This window comes from Oryx dammah, unplaced genomic scaffold, assembly GCF_014754425.2.
Source record: "Oryx dammah isolate SB20612 unplaced genomic scaffold, SCBI_Odam_1.1 HiC_scaffold_28, whole genome shotgun sequence".
NCBI lineage: Eukaryota > Metazoa > Chordata > Mammalia > Artiodactyla > Bovidae > Oryx > Oryx dammah.
This window is the reverse complement of record NW_024070212.1, coordinates 104,563,206-104,586,201: the sequence shown is the minus strand read 5'-3', so window position 1 is coordinate 104,586,201 and position 22,996 is coordinate 104,563,206. Positions and strand designations below refer to the sequence as shown.

At 41.8% G+C, this 22,996-nt stretch overlaps 1 protein-coding gene across 10 annotated transcripts in view; it reads left to right on the top strand.

Annotated features, from left to right (window-relative positions):
- MACF1 (microtubule actin crosslinking factor 1) overlaps positions 1-22,996 on the top strand; it is a 336,445-nt gene that overhangs the window by 158,204 nt on the left and 155,245 nt on the right. For all 10 annotated transcript variants that reach the window (XM_040231602.1, XM_040231599.1, XM_040231601.1 and 7 more), the window contains 10 exons: positions 16,952-17,118; positions 17,900-18,012; positions 18,113-18,219; positions 18,633-18,752; positions 18,891-18,986; positions 19,619-19,746; positions 19,834-19,927; positions 20,115-20,269; positions 20,964-21,240; positions 22,418-22,546. In XM_040231602.1, coding sequence (XP_040087536.1) covers positions 16,952-17,118; positions 17,900-18,012; positions 18,113-18,219; positions 18,633-18,752; positions 18,891-18,986; positions 19,619-19,746; positions 19,834-19,927; positions 20,115-20,269; positions 20,964-21,240; positions 22,418-22,546 — 1,386 coding nt within the window. The remainder of the gene's footprint in view (positions 1-16,951; positions 17,119-17,899; positions 18,013-18,112; positions 18,220-18,632; positions 18,753-18,890; positions 18,987-19,618; positions 19,747-19,833; positions 19,928-20,114; positions 20,270-20,963; positions 21,241-22,417; positions 22,547-22,996) is intronic.

Here is a 22,996-nt window from a genome sequence, read left to right as displayed (position 1 = left end):
TTCAGGTGAAGGAGAGGTTCCAGGGGGAGATCCAGACCGCTCAGCTTTTGTTGGAGAATGAGTCATCAGTTGCCGGAGGGGTCTGGGATTCCCTGGAAGAGGGGACAACTGTCATCGCTCACCTGCTTGATAACCCGGCAGAAAGGAACTGCGAGAAGTCAGTGAGCCAACTGGTGGAGTTTCCGAGGACAGCCTCCTGCAGCAGCAGGGCCGTGCTGCTGCCTTTGCACAGGGGGACTGCAGTGGAGAAAGGAGCCGCTCCACTCGGAATCGGGAACAGCACTTCCCCCAGGACAGACCACCCTGCCAACACAGACAGTCTTTCTGCCGGCTGGAGTATTGGCGGAGGAACCGAGGGCATCTTAAGTGCCCCTCAGACAGGTCCCTGGACTGCGGAACATTCCGCTCCTTCATCACTGCCAGACCAGCTGGGAGGCCAGAGCCGCACAGAGCCTGCCCGTGTGGGTCGAGTGCCCCTCCAGGTGCCCAGACTGCCGACTTCTCAGAGTGACGTATCCCTCAGTGGCCCGACTCTGAGCATCTTGCCGTCCTCCTCCGGCTATGGCAGCGACGGGCCCCACTTACTTGGAATCCAGGCTAAAGACCCGGAGCCTGAAAAGAGCTCCACGTCCTTCTCAGAAGAGGATGGCACCCTTTCTTTGGAGGCAAGCCACGCCCCCTCATGGGGTCTAGAGTTGACGGGTGGGCATGCTTAAGGGATAGTCAAGTGGCGGTTTGCATTACTGGCCTCAAACTTACAGAAGTGGAGCGCAGCGAGCAGTGAGGAGCGCGGTGCTGCTGCTTACACTTTACCTGTCAGTCGGATACTGGGAGTTAGCCACTGCTACGCTTGGCAAGCAGAATCTATTTCAGGTCTGCCCCTTGATGCTTGAAACCAGCTTCTTGTCTCTGGGGACTCCCTGACTCTGGGTAATCATGCCGCATAATTGCTCCAGCTATCTGGTGGGGTTATCTCTCAAGGTGCAGGGCTAGGTAATACTCTCAGCAGGTCTGTTTATCAGCTTCCATGCGGTAGGAAGTTGTGATATACACCGAGGTGACGGGGAGGCTGGCTGACTCTTTGAAGTGAGGTGGAAGGGGTCGGGGAGGCCCTGTCTTTTGTGTGAGTGTGACTGCTCTTCTCCCTGGAGAATGGTGTCCTCCCTGGAGCTGGTGTCCTTCCTGGAGCTGGTATAATCTTTCCCCCGAGGGGACACTGCTAACGACAACACCCATTCCCGAGGTGGAGTCCTCTACTGGTTCCTAATTCCAGCACTGGAGGAGAGGGACGTAGGTTTATCTAGAAATTAGTCCAGAGCTTGAGGGGGCAGATAGAGAGGGTTAGAGCAGTCTGAAGGTTCAAGGCTAGAAAGAGTCAGTTTTCTGATCAGACTTGTTTATGTCCCTAGCATGTTTTTGTTTGTGAGATACGTATTCAGACATAAGTGGAGGTGGTGGTAGTGATAGGTGGTGGGTGCTGTGAATGTTTTTAGGAGTCAAGGAGCAGGTGAGAATTTAAGAGCTCTGAAGAGAGAGGAGGGAAAACCCCAGGTGGTACAGGGTTTGTACCATATGAGGTGAATGTGTAGGTGGCTGAAGTTATAATCATCAGTGACTGAAGAACTTTGTTGGCATATCGGTCTCTGCAGCAGAAGAAAAAAACTTTAGGGGGCCAGAGGTAGAAGATGGAGCCGGGCATTTTCCATGTTGGGCTGTGGTCAGCTGCCCTGGTGCCTGCTGAGCAGACAGGGTCCCACCTGCTCGTGCCCTGCTTCTCACCAACAGCAGGACGCTGGGGAGAGATGCAAATTTAAGGTGACCTGTGATTAAATTGCCTGTTTGGGTGATGAATTTCCCCCATGGATAGGCCCATTTCAGTGCCCTTTGTTGTTATAGAGTTTGAACAGTTGGAGGAAACAGTTGGAGAACAGTTGGAGGAAAAAATGGTCATTGAAAAATATTTATTACGTGGTTGGGCAAGAGGCATCCTTGGGCTTTTCATATAAAAGTGTGTGTGTGTGTGTGTATTAAGGTGGGGAGGGAGGCAGTGAGGCTGCTGGGGTGGGGTGTATCTGAGTTTCATTGGATAAGAGGGAACATCAAAGTCAGCTTTTACCTTGGTACAGAACGGATGTAGAGTAATTGCAGCAGAACCAGCGGCTGAACTGATCACTCTTTTGATATTCCTGAAGTTGTGGAGGCGTCGTGATGATTTAGGATACATGCTCAGAATTTAGAGCGAGGTTTTCAGAAAGTTTGGAATATAAAATGTGAAGGAGCTCACATTTAGCAGAAGTCAGTTCAAGATAATGTCCCGTAGGTGACTATTATACTTTGGGAACAGGAAGGTTCTAGACAACTCTGTGAGGAGCCTCCAAGAAGAGATTGGTAGAAGAGACCTCTGGACCCATGGTCTATAGTTTGACCAAATCAACAGCAGTGTGATTCTTGGGCTGTTCAGTATGAGAATCGTACTGGTGTGCGGTGCTTTCTGGGCAGTCAAGCTCCACATCCTGTCCCAGCTTCCCCGAGACCAGGCACGACCAGACTACACAGTTAGGGCCTAGGAAGAAAACCCAGGTGACCTGGAGTCAGCAAAGAAGTCTGGCACATCTTTGAGGTTCTGTGTCCATCTGGTGATGCAGGGACCACAGACTGTATGAACATCCTGTATCACAGAAAAGAAGTGACTTCTCAAGATAAGTGTCCCTTATCCCTTAAGGATGAAGGTCCTTAAAGTCACAGGGGCCTGAAACCCTCCTCGGTCTCTGAAGGTCTTCAGGGAGCTGCGCCCTGCCTGGTAGGCTGCTCACAAGGCCTGGGGACAGCAAGAGAGCCAGGAGAGCGTGTTCTGACACTGCAGATCTCCTGGGAAATGTGGGTTGAGCCTCAGGGCGAGAGCATCTGACTGGAATATGAGGGCCCTGGGAGGACGCAGGGGTCAGGAGAGCAGCTGCTGCTGGTCACACACCAGCTCCTTCCTAAAGAGGGAACAGCAGGCACTCCAGCAGAGGTGATTTTTTGTTTGTTGGTTAGTTCTTGTTTTGTTTTGTCTTTAACATGTCAGGGTGAAAAACAGCAAACTCTGCGCTCCGGAGTGGTGTCTGTCCTTGACATAACTCAGGCCACATTGCCTCTCCCGTTGACGACTCCAGGGCATGGTGATGGGAGAGGGGCCAGACTGTGCCCACAGAAACTTGGCAGTGGGTTTGTTTCTTTTCAGGACAGAGAGAAATGGGAACTGATTCTGATTCCTGCTGAGTGCCGGCTTTGGGTAATAAAAGACAAACGGTCTGCTTTCTGCTCACCTGGTAGAGCGGATTCTTCCCTTGACAGGAAACAGTTAACAGCGGAAATACGATGACAGCAGCCAGGGGGCCAAAATGGTTTTCAGAGTGATAAGTAGACTTGGATTTGGAGCTGGGTGGGAGCAAGTTAACAGCAGTTGTACTTTGATGTCAGACAAAGGCCTTCGCTGGTCCAATCCATCTCTCAGGAGGACTCCCTGCTCCCAGCTGCCATCTATAGCTATAATACCTGGCTTAACAGAACAAGGAAAACTGTTGAAAATCCCTTTCTTTTCTCTCTCGCTCCACCGCCAGTCTCTTGGCCATGGTTAGTGGATTCTGTTGAATAAAGAATTTGGCTGAATACCATTGCCCTTGCCACAAACCCTTAGATTTTGGGTGAATAGTCAGAAAACACTGGGGCTAGACATGATGAGAAAGAAATCAGTTGGTATATTATTTTCTGGGCTAAGCCTTTTCAGTTATAAGTATCCTTTTCACATCTCTCCTCTTTAATTATAGGGAAAGTTGTTTTTACTAATACTGGCTTTATATTACAAGAAGAAAGCAAAATTAACCGGATGATACTATTGGAGGAATATAGCAGTTAAAGTAGTTAGGCCTTTATTTAAGAAAGGAGTTTTTTTCTTTTAAAAAGTTTTACTTGATTAAAAATACTACCAAAGAATAATCATTATTTTTCAGGTATAACAATGGTGTTGTGGCTATGTTAAAAAAAATAAAAGAATCTTTAGAGACGCATACTGAAGTGTTTTTAGAGGAAATGAGAGTGTGGAATTTGCTTTATGATAATAGGGGAGGAGTGAAGTGGGTGGAGTGTAGATGAAGCAAGATTAGCTGTGAGTTGATATGGTTGGAACTGGGTGATTGGTACATAGGAATTCACAACATCATTCTTTTTTATATATAATATTTAGTATTTTCCAATGCAAATGGAACATTTTTTTCTGTATTTTGATTTGTTTTTCACTGTTCTTTTCACTAATTTATTTTGTTTTGGAAAATTATTTTTGTCAAATTATGTTATTTATATTAAATGTAATGAGTTTATTATCTTTTTTTAAAAAAAATATCATCCCACACACCTCTGGGAATCACCAATTTCTTCTCTGTATTTTTAAACTTTTTTTTTTTTTTTAAGCTTTCCATGTATAAGAAAGGATTATACAGTGTTGTCTTTCTCTGATTTATTTCACTTAGCATAATACCCTCGAGATCCAATGATGTTGCAAATGACAGGATTTCGTTCTTTTTAATGGTTGAATAATATTCCATTGGGTATATATGCCACAATTCCTTTATCTGTTCATCCATTGATGGGCATTTCAGTTGTTTCCAAATCTTAGTTATTGTAAATAAAGCTGCAGTGAAGGTGCATATATTTTTTCAAGTTAGTATTTTCATTTTCTTTGGATAAGTACCAGAAGTGATATTGAGCATCTTTTGATATATCTCTTAACCATTTGTGTGACTTCTTTGGAAAAAATGTGTATTCTGATCTGCCCATTTTTAAATGGGATTGTTTATGTTTTTGCTGTTGAGTTGTGTAAATTCTTTATATATTTTGGATGTTAACTTCTTATCAGATGTATGATTAGCAAATATTTCCTCCCATTCAATGGGTTGCCTTTTCATTTTGTTGGTGGTTTCCTTTGCTGTGTAGAAGCTTTTTGTGTGTCTGTTGTTGATGTTTTGTGTATGTTGTTGATTTGCTTTTGGCATCAGATTAAATACATCATTGCCCAAATCTACGTCAAGGAGCTTGCTGCTTGGCTTCTTTCTTTCCCTTTTTTTTTTTTTTTTTAACTTCTTATTTTGTATTGGGGTATAGCCGATGAACAATGTTGTGACAGTTTCAGGTGAACAGGGAAGGGACTCAACTATATGTATACAGGTATCCGTTCTCCCCCAAACTCCCCTCCCATCCATTCTGTCACATAGCATTGAGCATTGTGCCATACAGTAGGTCCTTGTTGGTTATCCATTTTAAATAGTAGCAGAATAAACAGGTCCATCCCAAACTGCCTAACTATTCCTTCCCACAAACAACCTTAAGTTTGTTCTCTAAGTCTGTGAGTCTCTGTTTTGTAAATTCATCTGTATCATTTCTTTTTAGATCCCACATATAAGGGATGACCTTCTCTGTTCCTGTGTTTTCTTCTAGGAGTTTTATGATTTTAGGTCTTATGGTCAAGTCTTTAACCCACTTTGAGTTAATTTGGAGATACGGTGTAAGATAATGGTTGAATTTTATTCTTTTGTGTGTGGCTGTCGTTTTCCCAACACCATTTATTGAAGAGACTCTCCTTTAGCCATTGTGCAGTTTTGGCTCCTTTTTTTGTAAATTAATTGACTGCATATGCATGGGTTTGTTTCTGGGCTTTATCTTCTGTTTCATTTATCTATGTGTCTATTTTTATGCCAAATACCATACTGTTTTAATTATTAAATCTTTGTAATTTTGTTGGAAATTGGGGAGCATGATGCCTCCAGCTTTGTTCTTTTCTCCAAATTGCTTTGGTTAATCAATGTGTGTGTATGTGTGTGTGTGTGTATTTCCATACATTGTTCTAATTGAAAAATGCCATTGGAATTTTTAGAGAGATTGTTTTGAATTTGTAAGTTGCTTTGAGTAGTATGCACATTCTAACAGTATTGATTCTTCCAGTTTGTGAGCACAGAATTTCTATCCATTTATTTGTGTTGAAATTTATTTCACTTATGTCTTACAGTTTTCGGTATACAGGTCTTTCACCTTCTTGGTTGAATTTATTCTTAGATATTTTATTCTTTTTGATGCAGTTGTAAATGGGATTGTTTTCTTAATTCTCTTTCTGATTGTTCAGTTTAGGTCAGTCGCTCAGTCGTGTCTGACTCTTTGTGACCCCATGAATTGCAGCACGCCAGGCCTCCGTGTCCATCACCAACTCCTGGAGTCCACCAGTTGTTTGTTACTAGTGTATAAAAATGCAACAGATTTTTGTATATTGATTTTGTATTCTGCAAATTACTGAATTTGTTTATTCCAATAGTTTTTTGATGTCTTAGGGAGTCCTTAGGGGTTTCTATATATAGTAACCTGTCATCTGCAAATTGTGGCACTTTTATGTCTTCCTCTCCAATTTGGATGTCTTTTATTTCTTTTGCTTGCCTAATAGTTCTGGCTAGGACTTTCAGCGTTATGCTGAATAAAGTGGTGAGAGGAGACATCCTTGTCTTGTTCCTGATCTTAGAGGAAGGGCTTTCATCTTTTCATCATCGAGTATAATGTTAGCTCTGGCTAACATTATAATGAAATACCTTTCCTCTATACCTGCTTTGTTGAGAATTTTTATCATAAATGTTGTTGAATTTTGTCAAGTGATTTTTATGCATCTGTTGAGATGATATAACTTTTGTTCTTGCTTTTGTTAATGTGTGGTATATAACATTGTCTGATTTATGGATGTTGAACTATCCTTGCATACCTGGAATAAATCCTACTTGATCATGGTATATGATCCTTTTAATGTATTGTTGAATCTGGTTTGCTAATATTAATTTGAGGATTTTTGGATCTCTGTTTGTCAGGGATGTTAGCCTGTAATTTTCTTTTCTTGTGTTGTTTTTGTCTGGTTTTGTTAGCAAGGTAATGCTGGCCTCATAAAATGAGTTTAGAGGAGTTCTTGCCTCTTCTATTTTTGAAAGAAATTTAAGAAGTATTGGTGTTAATTCTTTGAATGTTTGATAGAATCTTATCATTGAAGCTGTCCTGGACTTTTGTTTGTTGAGAGATTTTTGATTACTGATTCATTCTCCTTAATATTAGTCAGTCTTTTCAGAGTTTTCATTTCATCTTGATTCAGTCTTGTTAGGTTGTATATTTCTAGGAATTCATCCATATCTTCTAGGTTGTCCAACCTGTTGGTGTATAATTTTTCATAGTAGTCTCTCACAATCCTTTGTATTTCTATGGCATCAGTTGTAACATCTCTTTTATTTCTGATTTTATTTGTGTACTCTGTTTTTCTTGGTGAGTCTAGCTGAAGGCTTGCCAATTTTATTAATCTTTTCAAAGAACCATCTCTTAGTTTTCTTATTCTTTTCTACTGTTAGGAAAAATAATGGTGGAATTATTATACAGTGCATGGAGCTTCCCTGGTGGCTCAGCTGGTAAAGAACCCACCTGCCAATGCAGGAGATGCAAGAGATGTGGGTTCAATCCCTGGGTCTTGAAAATCCCCTGGAGAAGGAAATGACAACCCACTCCAGTATCCTTACCTGAAAAATTCCATGGATAGAGAAGCCTGGCAGGCCACAGGCCATGGGGTTGCAAAGCGCTGGACCTGACTGAGCATGCGTGTGTACACACACACACACATTATGTAGTGCATATGCTGAAAAAAGATTAATGTCCAGAATATTTGAAGTGTAGTGTAAGTGAAGTGGTTAAGAGTATGGAGCCAGGTTGGCTGAGTTTGAATTCTAGCTCTACTACTTACTAGCAGTGTACCTCGGGGCAAGTTACTGAATATCTCTGTGGCACAATTTCCTCATTTGTAAACTGAGGATAAGAATAGTATATACTTCTCAGGGTTGTTGTGAGAATTGTAAGAGTTAATGCAAGTAAAACACAATGAAAGTGAAAGTGTTGGTTACTCAGTCATCAGTTATTGATGTTCTTTAAATAATTTCTATAAATAAACAAGAAAAACGTAAACATGCTAGTAGAAAAAATAGGGGAAACCCAGGAATAAGCAATTCACAAAAAGAAGAAGAAAAAACCCAAATGCCTCATACACAGGATTCTTTCTCACTAGTATTCAAAGATTTAAAACTCAAAATAACAACAGAATGCTATTGTATACCCATGAGACTGGCAGAAAGTAAAAAGTTTGAAAATGCATAGTGTAGGCAAAGGTGCAGAATGATGGAAAAAACACTTTACACTCTTGTTGATAGAAGTATAAATTGGTGGTGTTATTTGGCCAGTAGTTTGGTGATATTTAGGAGAATTTTTAAATGCCCATATTCTGTGATCCAGGATTTCCATTCTAATTTTATTCCCTGAAAAGTCTTCCATGACTCTGAATTTGACTATTAAGAGGAGAGCTCACTGGATCTTTACCTAATTCTTTTGTTGGTGATAAACACAGCTGCCATAAGATCTCCCTAGTGAGGCATGTGTAATGAATTACTACCATGCACCCTCACCTGTTTCTTGAATGAAAAGGTTTCAAAGTCTGATGCCTTCACTGTAATGGGATGAAGTCAGCTAGAAACTTCAAGGCACATGAATCAAGTGTTATTGTTAGCTCACTACATCTAGTTCATTCCCTGAGACTTACATAGACTGATAACGTTCACATTCCTCAGCCTGGTATTCCAGCCCCTCCATAATCTGTCTAATCTTCTCTCCTATAACAATTCCCAAGTAGAAATTTCATGTCTTAACAGGTCGACCTCTTAACCGTCTAACCTCTTAACCGACTACTATTCCTGTTCCAGCTTCTAATCTTTGTATCTACTTTTCTACATAGAATTCTTTTCTTCATTTTTTTTTTGTTTCTATAACATCCTTCAAGGATGCCTTTAAATCACACTTCTTTAAGAAGTATTTTTATCACTCTGAAGTGAAGTGAAAGTCACTTAGTCGTGTGCCACTCTTTGCGACCCCATGGTCTATACAGTCCATGGAATTCTCCAGGCCAGAATACTGGAGTGGGTTGCCATTTCCTTCTCCAGTACTCTGCTGCTGCTGCTGCTGCTAAGTCACTTCAGTTGTGTCCGACTCTGTGTGACCCCATAGACAGCAGCCCAGTACTCTAGCCCATACTGATCATTAATTATGCTGAGATCCTCTATTAAATATTACTATTTACAATATTTCTTAAAGAAATATTTATTTATTTGCTGGGTCTTAGTGCAGCACATGTGGAGAAGGAAATGGCAACCCACTCCAGTGTCCTTGCCAGGAGAATCCCAGGGACGGGAGAGCCTGGTGGGCTGCCGTCTGTGGGGCCGCACAGAGTCGGACACGACTGGAGCGACTTAGCAGCGGCGGCGGTGCAGCACACGTGGAGAAGGAAATGGCAACCCACTCACTCCAGTATTCTTGCCTGGAGAATCCCAGGGACAGAGGAGCCTGGCAGGCTACAGAGCTGGACACGACTGGAGGGACTTAGCGTGCAGTAGGCATTACGGCACGTGGGATCTTCATTATTCAGTGCGGCGTACAGGATCTTTAGGTGTAGCATGTGGACTCTTAGTGGCAGCATCTGGGATCTAGTTCCCTGAGCAGGGATTGAACCCAGGTCCCCTACATTGGGAGTGTGGCGATTTAACCACTGACCACCAGGGAAGTCCCTATTTACTATATTATTGTTCCTCTTTTGGGGCCTTAAATTATGTGAAACTCTTTCCTGTGATTTTACCACATATGCCTAAATACAAGGTAAAGTTTTTTCCTTCAGATATTAGCCTTTAAAAAAAGAGGGGGGCAGATTCTGTTTGTATTGGATTTTTAAAAATGAAGTCTTTCTTGTTATTGGGCTCCCAGTGAAATTATAGTCAGTTCATGAAAAAGGATTAATGGATCTGCTAATTCACTGGATACAGTTTTTGTAGAGATCAATTAACAAAATTGGTTCAACAAAAAGAGTAACTGAGGAAATTCTCTGGCAGTCCAGTGATTAGGACTCTGTGCTTCCAATCAGGAGGCTTGGTTTTGATCCCTGGTTGGGAAACTAAGATCTTGCAAGCCACATGGCCACAAAGAAGAAAAGAGTAACCGAAAATATAAGAAAGTTTTAGCTATTGTTCTTGAGAACATATAAGTTGAAGTGTTGAATGTAGCAATTGTATATGTTTAATCATATTTTTAAAAAGTATTTTTTAAAATTAAAAGCATTTTTTTTAGCCATGCTGTACAGCACATGGGATCTTAGTTTCCCAACCAGGGATCAAACAGCACCTCCTGCAGTGGGAGCGTGGAATGTTAACCACTGGACCACCAGGGACGTCTCAAAAACTTTCAAAACATCACCCACATCACTTATAAAAGAACACACACACAGCAAGTGATCACATTATGGAAATCATAAATAGCAATAGAATGAATGGAAAAAAAACAGTATTACACAATTGGATTCTTGTGACTGGGGTTGAAATTTATAAGGACAGCATGGATTCAGACAAGTGCTGCTGTATCTCAGAAATCTTAGAAAGGAATGTAGATGATGTTTTCTTGAAAATGCACCCAAATAGTAGCTTTATTATTTTTTGAAGTACCTTTATTTATGAAAAAGACTGTGTAAGAATGCCTGTTAAGACTCTGAATAACGTGATTTTCTGAAATGTAAAGGTAAAAATAAGCATGAATACCAAATTAATGCATTAGACATGCTGCTCATTTTTAAAACTTGAAGTGTAGTTGATTTGTGTTGGTTTCTGGTGTATAGTAAAGTGACTCATATATATCTTCTTTTTTTACTTTCTTTTCCATTATGGTTTATTAGAAAATATTGAATATAGTTCCCTGTGTTACATGGTAGAACCTTGTTTGTCTATTTTATATATAGTTGCTTGTATCTGCTAATCCCAAACTCCTAATTTATCCCCTCCTTCCACTTTGATAACTGTAAGTTTGTTTCCTATGTCTGTGAATCTGTTTCTGTTTTGTAAATAAGTGGATTATTTTAAATGTGGGTATATGTGTAAATAAGTTTCTAAAAGTTTAGGTATTCATGGGGCCACAGAGCTTTCCTTTCTCCAGTTCTCTCTTCCATCTGTCTATTGTCATTTGGGGAGATTTAGGACCACCTACTGTTTGGAGCAGCCTTATTTTAGCCAGAGATATGGCACGTCTCAACCGAGTTCCTTCAGAGCCAGCATGTCTGGCTTTCCGTTCCCCGCTTTCTCACCTGGCTGACTTCTACTCCGCTCTTAGATCTCAGCCTCGATGTCGCCTTGTCGCCTCTGTCAAGGTCTTTGCTGCTGCCTGTTTGGGTTACTTGCTTACCCCGTCACAGCGTTGACCTCTCGGCTTGGTGTCGTCTTCCCTACTAAATTGTTTGAGCTTGAGGCCCAAGCTTGTGCTTTTGTCTCGAGATACCAAGAACTTGAACACAGCTCCTAGGACATAATCTTGGCTCAAGAAGTAACAGCAGAATGAGTGCGTGGTATTTGACTTTTTTTGTTCTTCTCCCTCCTCCTGACGTATGGTGTCTGCCATAGTGTGAAGCACAGGTGAGATGCTGTTCAGTAAACACTTGTTGATTTGCGTGTGTGTTAGTCTCTCAGTCACGTCCAGCTCTTTGCAATCCCATGGACTGTAGCACACCAGGCTTCTCTGTCCATGGAATTCTCCAGGTAAGAAAACTGGAAAGGGTTGCCATTTCCTTCTCCAGGGGATCTTCATGACCCAGGGATCGAACCCAGGTCTCCCACATTGCAGGCAGATTCTTTACTGATCTTGTTAGGAGCATATTCAGTTGCTAGACATGCTTCAGAGAAGGAATTAATCAAGCTGTGGGAAGTGTGTGTTGAAAGAGAATTCAGGTAGATGAGTTTAGTCTCTGAGGTGGTAATGAGGCTGTCCCCCTTTTCCCAAATGGTTCCTTTTAAACATCCAGATGAGGGAGAAAGCTCCCTGGCTCTGAAGCTAAAATTCTCCATTTGGGAGATGAAGGTAAAAGCTTCTACATAGCTCAGAGGATGCCACTGCAATCACATGTGAATAATACGTGAAGAGATGGACAAAAGCCAAATTTAATCACTGAGATGATTATGATGATAATCCCGTTTTTCTCACCCAGCTCACAATCTAGGAAGGCCCTAATCCAAACAGGGTATTTTTCCTTTCCCTGAGGGATCTAAACATTTCCCTGTTTCATTATAGCTGTGTGGAAAATCTGAAGTACAGCTGTTCATTGAACTGTTTCCAATACAATATACAAAGATAGTGTGATTGGCAGACAGGAGATGCCGTCAGAGATACTGACTGTGATATTGTGGATATACAGTATCAGTTGACTAACTGGAATTGCTTTTTAAGGTAAAGAACCCAGATACTCACATTTCATTTTGCTTATTCAAATTCTGTCCCTTTTCACATCAACAAATCTATTTCCTGTTCCCAGCAATATTTTGCTTTGATGTGTATGTGAAACAGTACAGCGGAAGAACTGGGATATGTCAGGGTGGGTGTCATTTAGCTATTGAAATAAACAGTTAGGAATGTGGTGGGGGAGCACTAGCAGGGAATTGGTACTGGTGACAGGCTGTTTACACTGGACTGTCAGGATGATGGCCTGGGCAACGTGATCCATTATTGCGTCCTTGGCTTGTTTGATAATACACTATACATTATTTGCTAAGTAAGTTTGCTGTCAGAAAAGTAATATGTCTCATGATTCTAGGTGGGTCTTATCCCCAAATATATTTTATTTGCTTATTTTTATTGTTTATTACTGGGCTTCCCTGGTGGCTCAGATAGTAAAGAATCTGCCTGCAATGCAGGAAACCCAGGTTCGATTCCTGGGACAGAAAGATTCCCTGGAGAAGGATATGGCAAGCCACTCTGGTATTTTTACCCAGAGAAAGCCCATGGACAGAGGAGCCTGGCTGGCTCCAGTCCATGGCATCTCAAAGAGTTGGACGTGACTGAGTGACTCATATACACGTTGTTTATTAACCAAGTGATTATTAATTAAAGCACTTTAAAAGTGTCCATTATAGATTAGCACAACACTAGGTGCAATGGGTGATAATATGAAACAGCTCTGATCACTGAGTCTCAGATCTGGAGGGTATTTCTTCCACAGTATCCAGGCTTCTGCTGGAACATATTCTGTGTTAGGGAGCTCTCCTGCATAGCGGCTGCTGTGGTTTTAAGTCGTTCTGATAGTTCAGATGTAGTAGCTGCACCTCAGGAAACCCGCTCTCAGGGAGATATTAGATTATGTGCTGTGCTATGCTTAGTCGCTCAGTCATGCCTGACTCTTCGAGACCCCATGGACTGTAGCCCACCAGGCTCCTCTGTCCATGGGGATTCTCGAGACAAGGATATTCGCCCAACCCAGGGATTGAACCCAGGTCTCCCACATTCATTGCAGGTGGTTTCTTTATCAGCTGAGCTACCAGGGAAGCACATATTAGATAATAAAAACATATTAAATAATAGCCAGTGGTACAAGATAACATTTAACTGATGATATAGATATCAGTGCTGTGGGAGTTAGGCCAGCAATAACTGAAGGAAGACCCCCATTTATTCAAGGAAGAGAGAGGGAACACTTATTTGTTGAATTTAGCCATGTGTTTGGGCTAGGTACATAATCCTGAAAAGGTAATAGGTGTGATTCCCACTTTACAGATATCATAAACTAAGGTCCAACTTACAGCTGGTGAAATTGAGATTCAGACCTAGGCCTGTGTGGCATGTACTTTTCCCCTCTCTCAAGACTGCCATCTCTCTAAAGTAGGTCCTGTGCTAGATTTTGGAGGTTTCTTAAAATAACTTTTTTCCTAAATATAAAAATATACATAATGTAGAAAGTTTGGGAAATATAAAAATCATCTATAATGCTATCACTTAGGTAGAACTATGATTACTAATTTGGTGTATATATATATATATATATATATATATCAATATATATATATACATGTATCTATCACATACATTATGCATATATATGACTGTTACTTAACTATATACTATATTTTAATGTAAAATCACTATTATTATTTATTATTTTGTTTGTATTTTTCTTTTTTGTATTTTAGTCTTAAAATTTTTTTCTTTAGTTTATTGGCCGTACCATGAGGCATGCAGGATCTTGGTTCCCTGACCAGGGATCAAACCCATGCCCCCCTGCATTGGGAGCTCAGTGTCTTAACCACTAGACCAACAGGGAAGCCCCCTTCTTTTTCTTTTTATAAAATATGGTGGTTATTTTCCTGTCACTAACATTTTCTAAAGCATACCTTTTTTCCCCATAAGTAGGATTTTTTTTTTATTGGTAATAAAATCAGCAAACTTTATATGGTAAAAAATATCTGAGTCTTTTTACTCGAGGAAGACTTAGCAAAACCAACCAGTTTATTTGACAACACATTTTTTATTTTACTTTACTTCATCTCATTAATTTACTTTTTCCTCATCAATTACTCCTTCTGTTTTTTTTTTTTTTTAAAACTAAAGCATACCTTTTTAAGTGCTATAAAGAATTCTGCCTTGTGTATGTCTTATAATTTGTGACTGATCAATTCCTCATTAGAGTTTGAGCTCTTTATAACATTTTGCTGTAAAATATTTATCATATTTTGATAAGCATTTGAAAAAAGTTTCAGCCTTATTGAAGTATAATTGGTAAAACTGTGACATATTTACAGTGAACATCATGGTGATTTGATATTCAGACAAATGTTGTGCTTTACAGATACTTTTTTTTTTTACAAATTGAAGGTTTGTGGCGGCCATGCATTGAGCAAGACTGCTGGTATCATTTTTCCAATAACATTTGCTTACCTCGTGTCTCTGTTCCACATTTTGTTGATTCTTATATTTCAAACACTTCATAAGCAAAAAGATTACAATTTGGTGAAAGCTCAGATCATAGCTTTTTTTTAGCAATAAAGTATTTTTTAAATTAAGGTGTATACATTGTTTTTTAAGACATATGCTATTGCGCATGTCATATAGTGTAGTATAAACATAACTTCTATGTGTGCTGGGAACCAAAAATGCGTGTGACTCACTTCATTGTGGTTGACATCTCCTCTATGGCTGTGGCCTGGAGCCAGACCTGCAGTGTATGTGCTTATGTGCCTGTATGTGTGCACTGAGAAAGGTTTCCCACCATCTAGTCAGCTCACATCCATCACCTCGCATGTGTGTGTGTGTGAGAACATTTCAGTTCTACTCACTTTTCAAATTTCAGTTATATAATACAGTATTTTCCACTGTAGACCCCTGAGTTTCACATTAGATCCTCAGGCCTTATTCAGCTTACAGCTAAAGGTTTGTACCCTTTTTCTATCCTCTTCCTATTTCTCCCACCCCACAGGCAACCACTGTGCTATACTTTCTGTTTCTATGGGTTTGATTTTTTTTTTTTTTTTGGATTCCACGTTTAAAGTGGCATCATGCAATATTTGTCTTTGGCTTGTTTTGCTTAACGTAATGCCTTCAAGTTTCCCCGTGTTGTCACAAATGGCAGGGTCTCCTTTTTCATAGCTGAGTAATATTTTATTGTATGTAACACATCTTTATCCACCTGTCTGTTGAGGAACACTTAGGTTGTTCCTCTGTCTTGGCTGTTGTGAATAGTGCTGCAGTGAACATGGGAGCGCTGATACCTCTTCGATGTCCTGTTTTCATTTCCCTTGGATGTATCCTCAACTTCCCTGATAGCTCAGCTTTTCAAGAATCTGCCTGCAATGCAGGAGACCCTGGCTCAATTCTTGGTTCGGAAAGATCCACTGGAGGAGGGATAGGCTACCCACTCCAGTATTCTTGGGCTTCCCTGGTGGCTCAGCTGGTAAAGAATCCGCCTGCAATGCAGGAGACCTGGGTTCGATCCCTGGGTTGGGAAGATACCCTAGAGAAGGGAAGGGCTACCCACTCCAGTATTCTGGCCTGGAGAATTCCATGGACTGTATAGTCCGTGGGTTGCAGAGAGTCAGACACGGCTGAGTGCCTTTGACTTGCACTGCATGTACCCCGAAGCATGGTTGCTGGATCATAGGGTAGTTCTGTTTGGAACCACTATACTGTTTTCCAGAATGATTGCACCAATTTATACTCCCACCATGAGTGCACAGGATTCCCTTTGCAGCACATTTTCACCCACACTTGTTACCTTGTTTGAACACTTGTTTCCTTGTTTCTGATGATCACCATTCTAGTAGGTGTGGGGTGATGTTTCATTATGGTGTTATTTTGCGTTTCCCTAGTGAGCAGTGGTGTTGACTACCTTTTCATGCACCTTTTGTATGTTCTCTTTAGAGAAATGTCCAGTCGGATCTTCTGTCCAGTTTTAAATTGGGTGGTTTGGTTCTTTGCTATGGAATTCAGTGGGTTTGTGTTTTAGAGATTAATCTTGTATCAGGCATAGGATTTATAAATGCTTTCTTCCATCCTATAGGTTGCCTCTTCATTTTGTTGATGGTCCCCTTTGCTGTGCAGGAGTCTTTTAGTTTGATGTAGTCCCAGTTGTTTGTTTTTCTTTTGTTATCTTTCATTTGGTCTTGGTAAACATTTGTGTATAAATTTTTTTGCATATTTCTCTGATAACTTTCTATCAAATATATGTCTATTTTAAGACTTATTTAAAAATTGTCCTCCAGAGGCAACATGCCCTTTATACTCCCACTAGTGGCAATATCATGAGAATACCCAATTTTAGATATTCTCTCCAATACTGACCAGTATCATTAAAAAATAAAAACTCTCCTAATTTGACAGGTGAAAAAAATGACTTCTCATAGCTTTAATTTGCATTTCTTTAACTACCAGACAGAATGAGTGTATGTTGGGAGTTTTCATCTGAAGTGATGCCAGCCTTGGATCTCCTTCTAAGAGTCATCATGTATGAAGAGAAGATTAAAAGCCTCCATCTTATTTATCTTAAATTACTTCATGTCCTATCTTTTGACAGATCTCTGACATCTACATTAGTGGAGAATCAGGGGACATGTCAGCTAAGGAGAAACTGCTCTTGTGGACCCAAAAGGTGACAGCTGGTTACACAGGAATCAAATGCACCAACTTTTCCTCCTGCTGGAGTGATGGGAAGATGTTCAATGCACTTATTCACCGATACAGGTAAATACAGTGGAGCCTCCGGGGCCTGGAGAGGCTGCTTCTCATCTCTTTCTTGTAATTAACTGTAATGCCACATTTCCTCTCAGCTGACAATTCAGGCTCTGATTCATTTTTTTTATTTAAAAAAGGAATACATACTGAAGTCCTGCTCTTCTAAGCACTGGGCTCGTATAGCAGTGAAGAAAGCAGCTAAATTCTTCCCCTCATAGAGCTTACTTTTCAATGGGGAAAATAGGCAATAAACACATAAGTGTATGCTGTCATACAGGAGTGAGGGCAGTGGAGGGAAGAGAGTGATGGGGGTTGTGGTGTTTTGGGCAGGGTGGTCAGCAGTGGCCTCTCTGATGAGGATGTTGGAGCAGAGTCATGGATGAAGAGTGGCCCATGCTGGCCTCCAGGGTCCGCGTGATTCACTTGGAGGAAATAACAATTACAAAGGGCATGAAGTGGGGACTTTCTTGGAGTGGGTGAGGAAAATAGGAATTTTGAATGACAAAAATCAATGTTATTGTACTCCTAGTGGTCATAACCATGCTTTGGGAAAATTGATACCTTTCCCTTGAAATCCAGCAAGCCTGCTATCCTGTAAGTTTAGAATTAGGGAGTCCTGGGTTCCTGGAATGTGATTAACAAGGTGACTGGTGCTCCTCTAAACCTCTTGCTTTCTCTCTAACTCATCCAGTATTTTTCAGCTTTGAGTACTTTTAAGAGGGTTTCTTTATATGAATTCCCATGTGCCTGTAGCTAGGGGCATTTCATATGTCTTGGTGGACTTTTGCAGACCTGATCTGGTAGATATGGAGAGGGTACAGATCCAGAGCAACCGAGAGAATCTGGAACAGGCATTCGAAGTAGCGGAAAGACTAGGGGTCACCCGGTTACTGGATGCAGAAGGTGAGAGCTGACTGGAGTTGGCGGTGTTTGACATACATTCGTTATTTCTTCCCCAGTGGGTTCCGTTGTTCTAACAGATTTCTTGCCCTTTGTCTCTCAGATGTGGATGTGCCATCTCCAGATGAGAAGTCTGTAATCACTTATGTGTCTTCAATTTATGATGCCTTCCCTAAAGTCCCTGAGGGTGGAGAAGGGATCAGTGCTACGGTAAAAGAACATTTTCCTAAAATACCTTCTGGCTCTGATTGCTTTGGGTGGAGTATATCGATTAGACTGTCTCTTCAGCACTCAGTGTGTACAGAGCACTTTTGTACAGAGCAGACTGAATCCACATCATCTTTATACATGGCTGTTGTCCTTGGTCCGTGGGAATGAATGTAGATAGTGCTAATTTTGTAGCGTCCAGCATAGGCTATTCTAGGTGTCAGGAAATTGAATCCCATCTTGAGAGTCCTTGAGGAGCTTTGAAACTGGGACTTTGAGTGTTATGAGAGGCTGTGTCTGTGTCAGTAATTAAAGGAAAGGGCTTTATGTGGTTTGGGGTGGCCTGAGCTACTTTCTCCTGAGCTTGGCTTGCACACTGCTAATCAGGGTGTGTGGTGTCTACCTTTTGGCAATAGGAAGTAGACGCCAGGTGGCAAGAATACCAAAGCCGAGTGGACTCCCTCATTCCCTGGATCAAACAGCACACAATACTGATGTCAGATAAATCCTTTCCCCAGAACCCTGTTGAACTAAAGGTAAAGTTATAGACTTAAATCATTTTTCATAAATTCACTCTGGGGAGTAAGTCTCAGAGCCTGTTGCTGCTGGCTCCTGGGTGAGGTGGTATGAAAACTGGGATGTTTGTGTTCATTCACCAAATATTAATTTTGTAGGCACTTTATAATCAATACATACACTTCAAAGAAACAGAAATTCTGGCCAAGGAGAGAGAAAAAGGAAGAATCGAGGAATTATATAAATTATTAGAGGTAAGGAGGCTTATCCTTTGCTGAGACCTGGGGTTTGCTGGCAGGCCCTTTGTTACTTTGTTCCCTGCATCTTCTTCCAAACCTTCGTTAATAGCAATATTCTCAGGGTGACTAGTCGAGCATCACTCTCAGGCTGCTCCTGCGAGTTTATGGTAAAGGGGAAGCATCTGCCATCGCTGTTTTTCAAAGGGCAGGTGGCACACATTCATTCAGAAATCTGGAGTTTTGTGAATGTTTTCCTATTTCTCAGGGGAAGACTAATTCTTTCTCTCAGATAGAAAGAAAAGAGGCTTCCCTTCACATTTTGATTCCCAGAGAATTTGAAGTTGCGGAGATGGGCATTTCCACAGTGGGGGTAGGGAAGACAGGAGGATTTATGGAAAATGTGTAAGAAATGGAAGGATTTCAAGCAAGTGGTCCCTATTTTAGAGGTGATTTTTTTGTTCTCACCTGAAGGTGAAGTACTGCTAAAATATTCACTTGTCATCTCTTATTAGACAGTGGGAAAAATTGCTGAATGGCTAGGCAAAGAAGCAGGAAGTGATGGACGAGGCATAAATTAAAACTGGGGCCTGAGGGCATGGCTATGTTTTTGGACTAAAAGAGTATCTCTGTTTTGTTTTTTTTTTAAGGTATGGATTGAATTTGGCCGAATTAAACTGCCTCAAGGTTATCACCCTAATGATGTGGAAGAAGAGTGGGGAAAACTCATCATTGAGATGCTGGAGCGAGAGAAATCACTTCGGCCAGCTGTAGAGAGGTGGGTCCAGAGTCTGGAGGGGATCTGGCATCACTTACTGGGCCGCTTTGAGCCCTGCCCTTGACTCTGGTTTTCACCTTATTTTAGGCTAGAATTGCTGCTACAGATTGCAAACAAAATCCAGAATGGTGCTTTGAACTGTGAAGAAAAACTGACACTAGCTAAAAACACACTGCAGGCTGTAAGTCTGACTGTTTTATCTCACGTGTTCATGTCACTCCTCATCCTATGCTGCAATGGTTAAAGTCAACAGTGGAGGAATCCAGCTTCGTTTGTCTTGGAATTGCAGTGGACGCCTTGGCTCCCTGGGTCCGAGTGGGTGAGAGCAGGGGAGCTGTCCCCCCTCTTACTCTCCCTTTCTCTCTCAGGATGCTGCTCACCTGGAGTCAGGGCAGCCGGTGCAGTGTGAGTCAGACGTCACCATGTACATTCAGGAGTGTGAAGGTCTCATCAGACAGCTGCAGGTGGATCTCCAAATCCTACGAGATGAGAACTACTACCAGCTAGAAGAGCTGGCTTTTAGGTGAGCAACGTGGGACTCAAACAGAGGGCCGGATCACTACTGGTTCTCAGATATTGAGAGTCGGGCACTGAATCTTACAGCCTGGCCATTAGAGAGCAGTGTCTTAGTAGGGATGCTACAGGTATTTGAGGCAGGAAAATTCTCATGGTAGAAGCAGGTTTCCTTTATTCTAGGCCCTGCCCACTGCCCACTGAGTACCTGAAGGATTCCCTGATCTTTGTGTATGGCATCTTATAACATCCCCACATATTTCAGGGGGACCTGCAGCACTGTGGCACCACATCTGCTTTAGAACTGCTGGAGCGATTCAACGTAAATTTTCATAGAGGAGGAGCCCGACACATATGGAGGGGATGAGGATCTGTGTACACACCTGAGACTAAGAGCTACATCTTTTGACCCCTTAGTTCATGGTTTATTCCGTTGTATCATCCAGGAGTTGTAGACACTGGTTTTGATTTGCTTCCCTCCAGTTAACACTGTAACTTGGCACTTGTCTCAAAGATGACTCTGCACCACGAAGATGCACATAACACCACCTTGCATTCACAGGACACTTTTTATTTTTAAAAACAGTTTCCCTAAGATGATCTCATCTTTATTTTTACCTCATCCTTGTCAAATGTATAGGGAAATTTTTATCTTAAAAAGCACATTATTAATTTAATGTCTTCTTTCTCTTCTTCCATTTTAGGGTCATGCGTCTTCAGGATGAGCTGGTCACGTTGCGTCTAGAGTGCACGAACTTGTACCGGAAGGGCCACTTCACTTCCCTTGAATTGGTTCCACCCTCTACTTTAACCACTACTCATCTGAAGGCAGAACCCTTGACCAAAGGAACCCATTCTTCTTCTACCTCCTGGTTCCGAAAGCCCATGACTCGGGCCGAACTTGTGTCTATCTCCTCCTCTGAAGATGAAGGAAATCTTCGATTCGTGTATGAACTACTGTCTTGGGTAGAGGAAATGCAGGTGGGTGTACATTCCAAATACTTATGCAGCACATTGAAGTTCCTTGAACTCAGCAATTGTCTAAGAGGGCCGGGTTGCTCTGTGTCCCTTGTATAGATTCCCTTAATTATCGCTGCTGCCTAGCTCCCAAGCCCCCTTCTCTATTAAATTTTGAAATAAGATCAGTTCAAATCATCAAATCCCATCTTAAATGCATGAAAGTGAAAGTGAAGTCACTCAGTCATGTCCGACTCTTTGCGACCCACGGACTGTAGCCTACCAGGCTCCTCTGTCCATGGGATTTTCCAGGCAAGAATACTGGAGTGGGGTGCCATTTCCTTCTCCAGGGGATCTTCCCAGCGATCGAACCTGGTTCCTGTGTTGTAGGCAGACGCTTTATTTACTGTCTGAGCCACCCGGGAAGGCTTAAATGCGTAGGCTTTTCTAATTTGAAGCCCTTCATGGAGCTCTTCCCTTCAGCTCACTGTGCTCTCCGTGGGAGCTGGTGGGAGAAGTTGCTGAGTCTGTAAACCCCGGTTATCTTTTCTCAAATTCCCTCATTGCAGAGGAGCTGCTGCTTCACTGTTGTGTTTGTATCAGCTCTGAAGTGTAAGCAAGACACAGTTCTAAGGGGCAGTATTCACATGTATTCTAGGGTAACGGTTCAAGTTCACCATCGTCCTCTTACCCTCTAACCCTTTTGTTTTCTATGAAATTCTTCCCATCTTCTGATGACAGATTCTCCCTGTACCAACAAATAAACTCAAAGACAAGCTCTTTTACAATTACCTTCCATTAGCCAGTAGTTGATGACATGAATGAAGCTTAGTATTTGTGGATATTTATTTCTTATCTCCATTCTGATTGTGAAATGAAGAGACTCCGTAAAGGGAAATGCCTAAACTGTAAAGTTAAGCCTTTCAGCCTATGGGGACACCTTTCTTGTTGGTAAATTCAGGGATGTATTCCCATCATGCAGCAGCAGAAGGCTGCCGTTGCTGCTTTTAGGGATGGGGTTTATCCTCCAGCTCTTTGAGGGTACATCATAACGTACTTGCCTGTAAGAGGCCAAGAGGGAGATGGTTTAGATGTCCTTTTTGCCAGTCCCTTCTCCACAGCCACGTTGTCCAAACTGATGCTGACAGTTTTCATTTTCTGCCAAGTTAGCAATAAATTATATTCATTTTTTTTTCCCCAGATGAAACTGGAGCGAGCAGAGTGGGGCAGTGACCTGCCTAGTGTGGAGCTGCAGCTGGAGACACAGCAGCACATCCATGCCAGTGTGGAAGAACTGGGCTCAAGTGTCAAAGAGGCCAGGCTGTATGAGGTGGGCGGCATTCAGAATCCTCTGTGGGCAGCTGGGGTGGCTGTGCAATGGAGCAGTATACAGTGTAGTGGTCCCTGTACGTGAAACTCGACCAGAAACCCCTTTTGCACACGAAGTATCTCTTGCTTTTCTGACATAACTTTGTGGGAAAGGTGTTTTTACAAACCCCTTTTTACTGAAAAGAACAATAACACTGTAAGCTAAGGTCAAAATTAGTAAGTAGCGAATGCAATTTCCAAACTCAGGCCCTTGGATCCAAAAATTTATGCTCCTTCCACTGCCCATCCACGTGCAGTAGAGAGCTGGTAAGCAAAACCGTTTCCTCGATCTCTCCTCTCCCTCACTCTTTTGTGTTCTCCCATTTTAAATTTCCAGTCTCCTCTTCCACAAAGTATCTGACTAGTTTGAGGAGTTAGCAGGCATAGTTTTGCTTAGAAACCCCCCAGAATC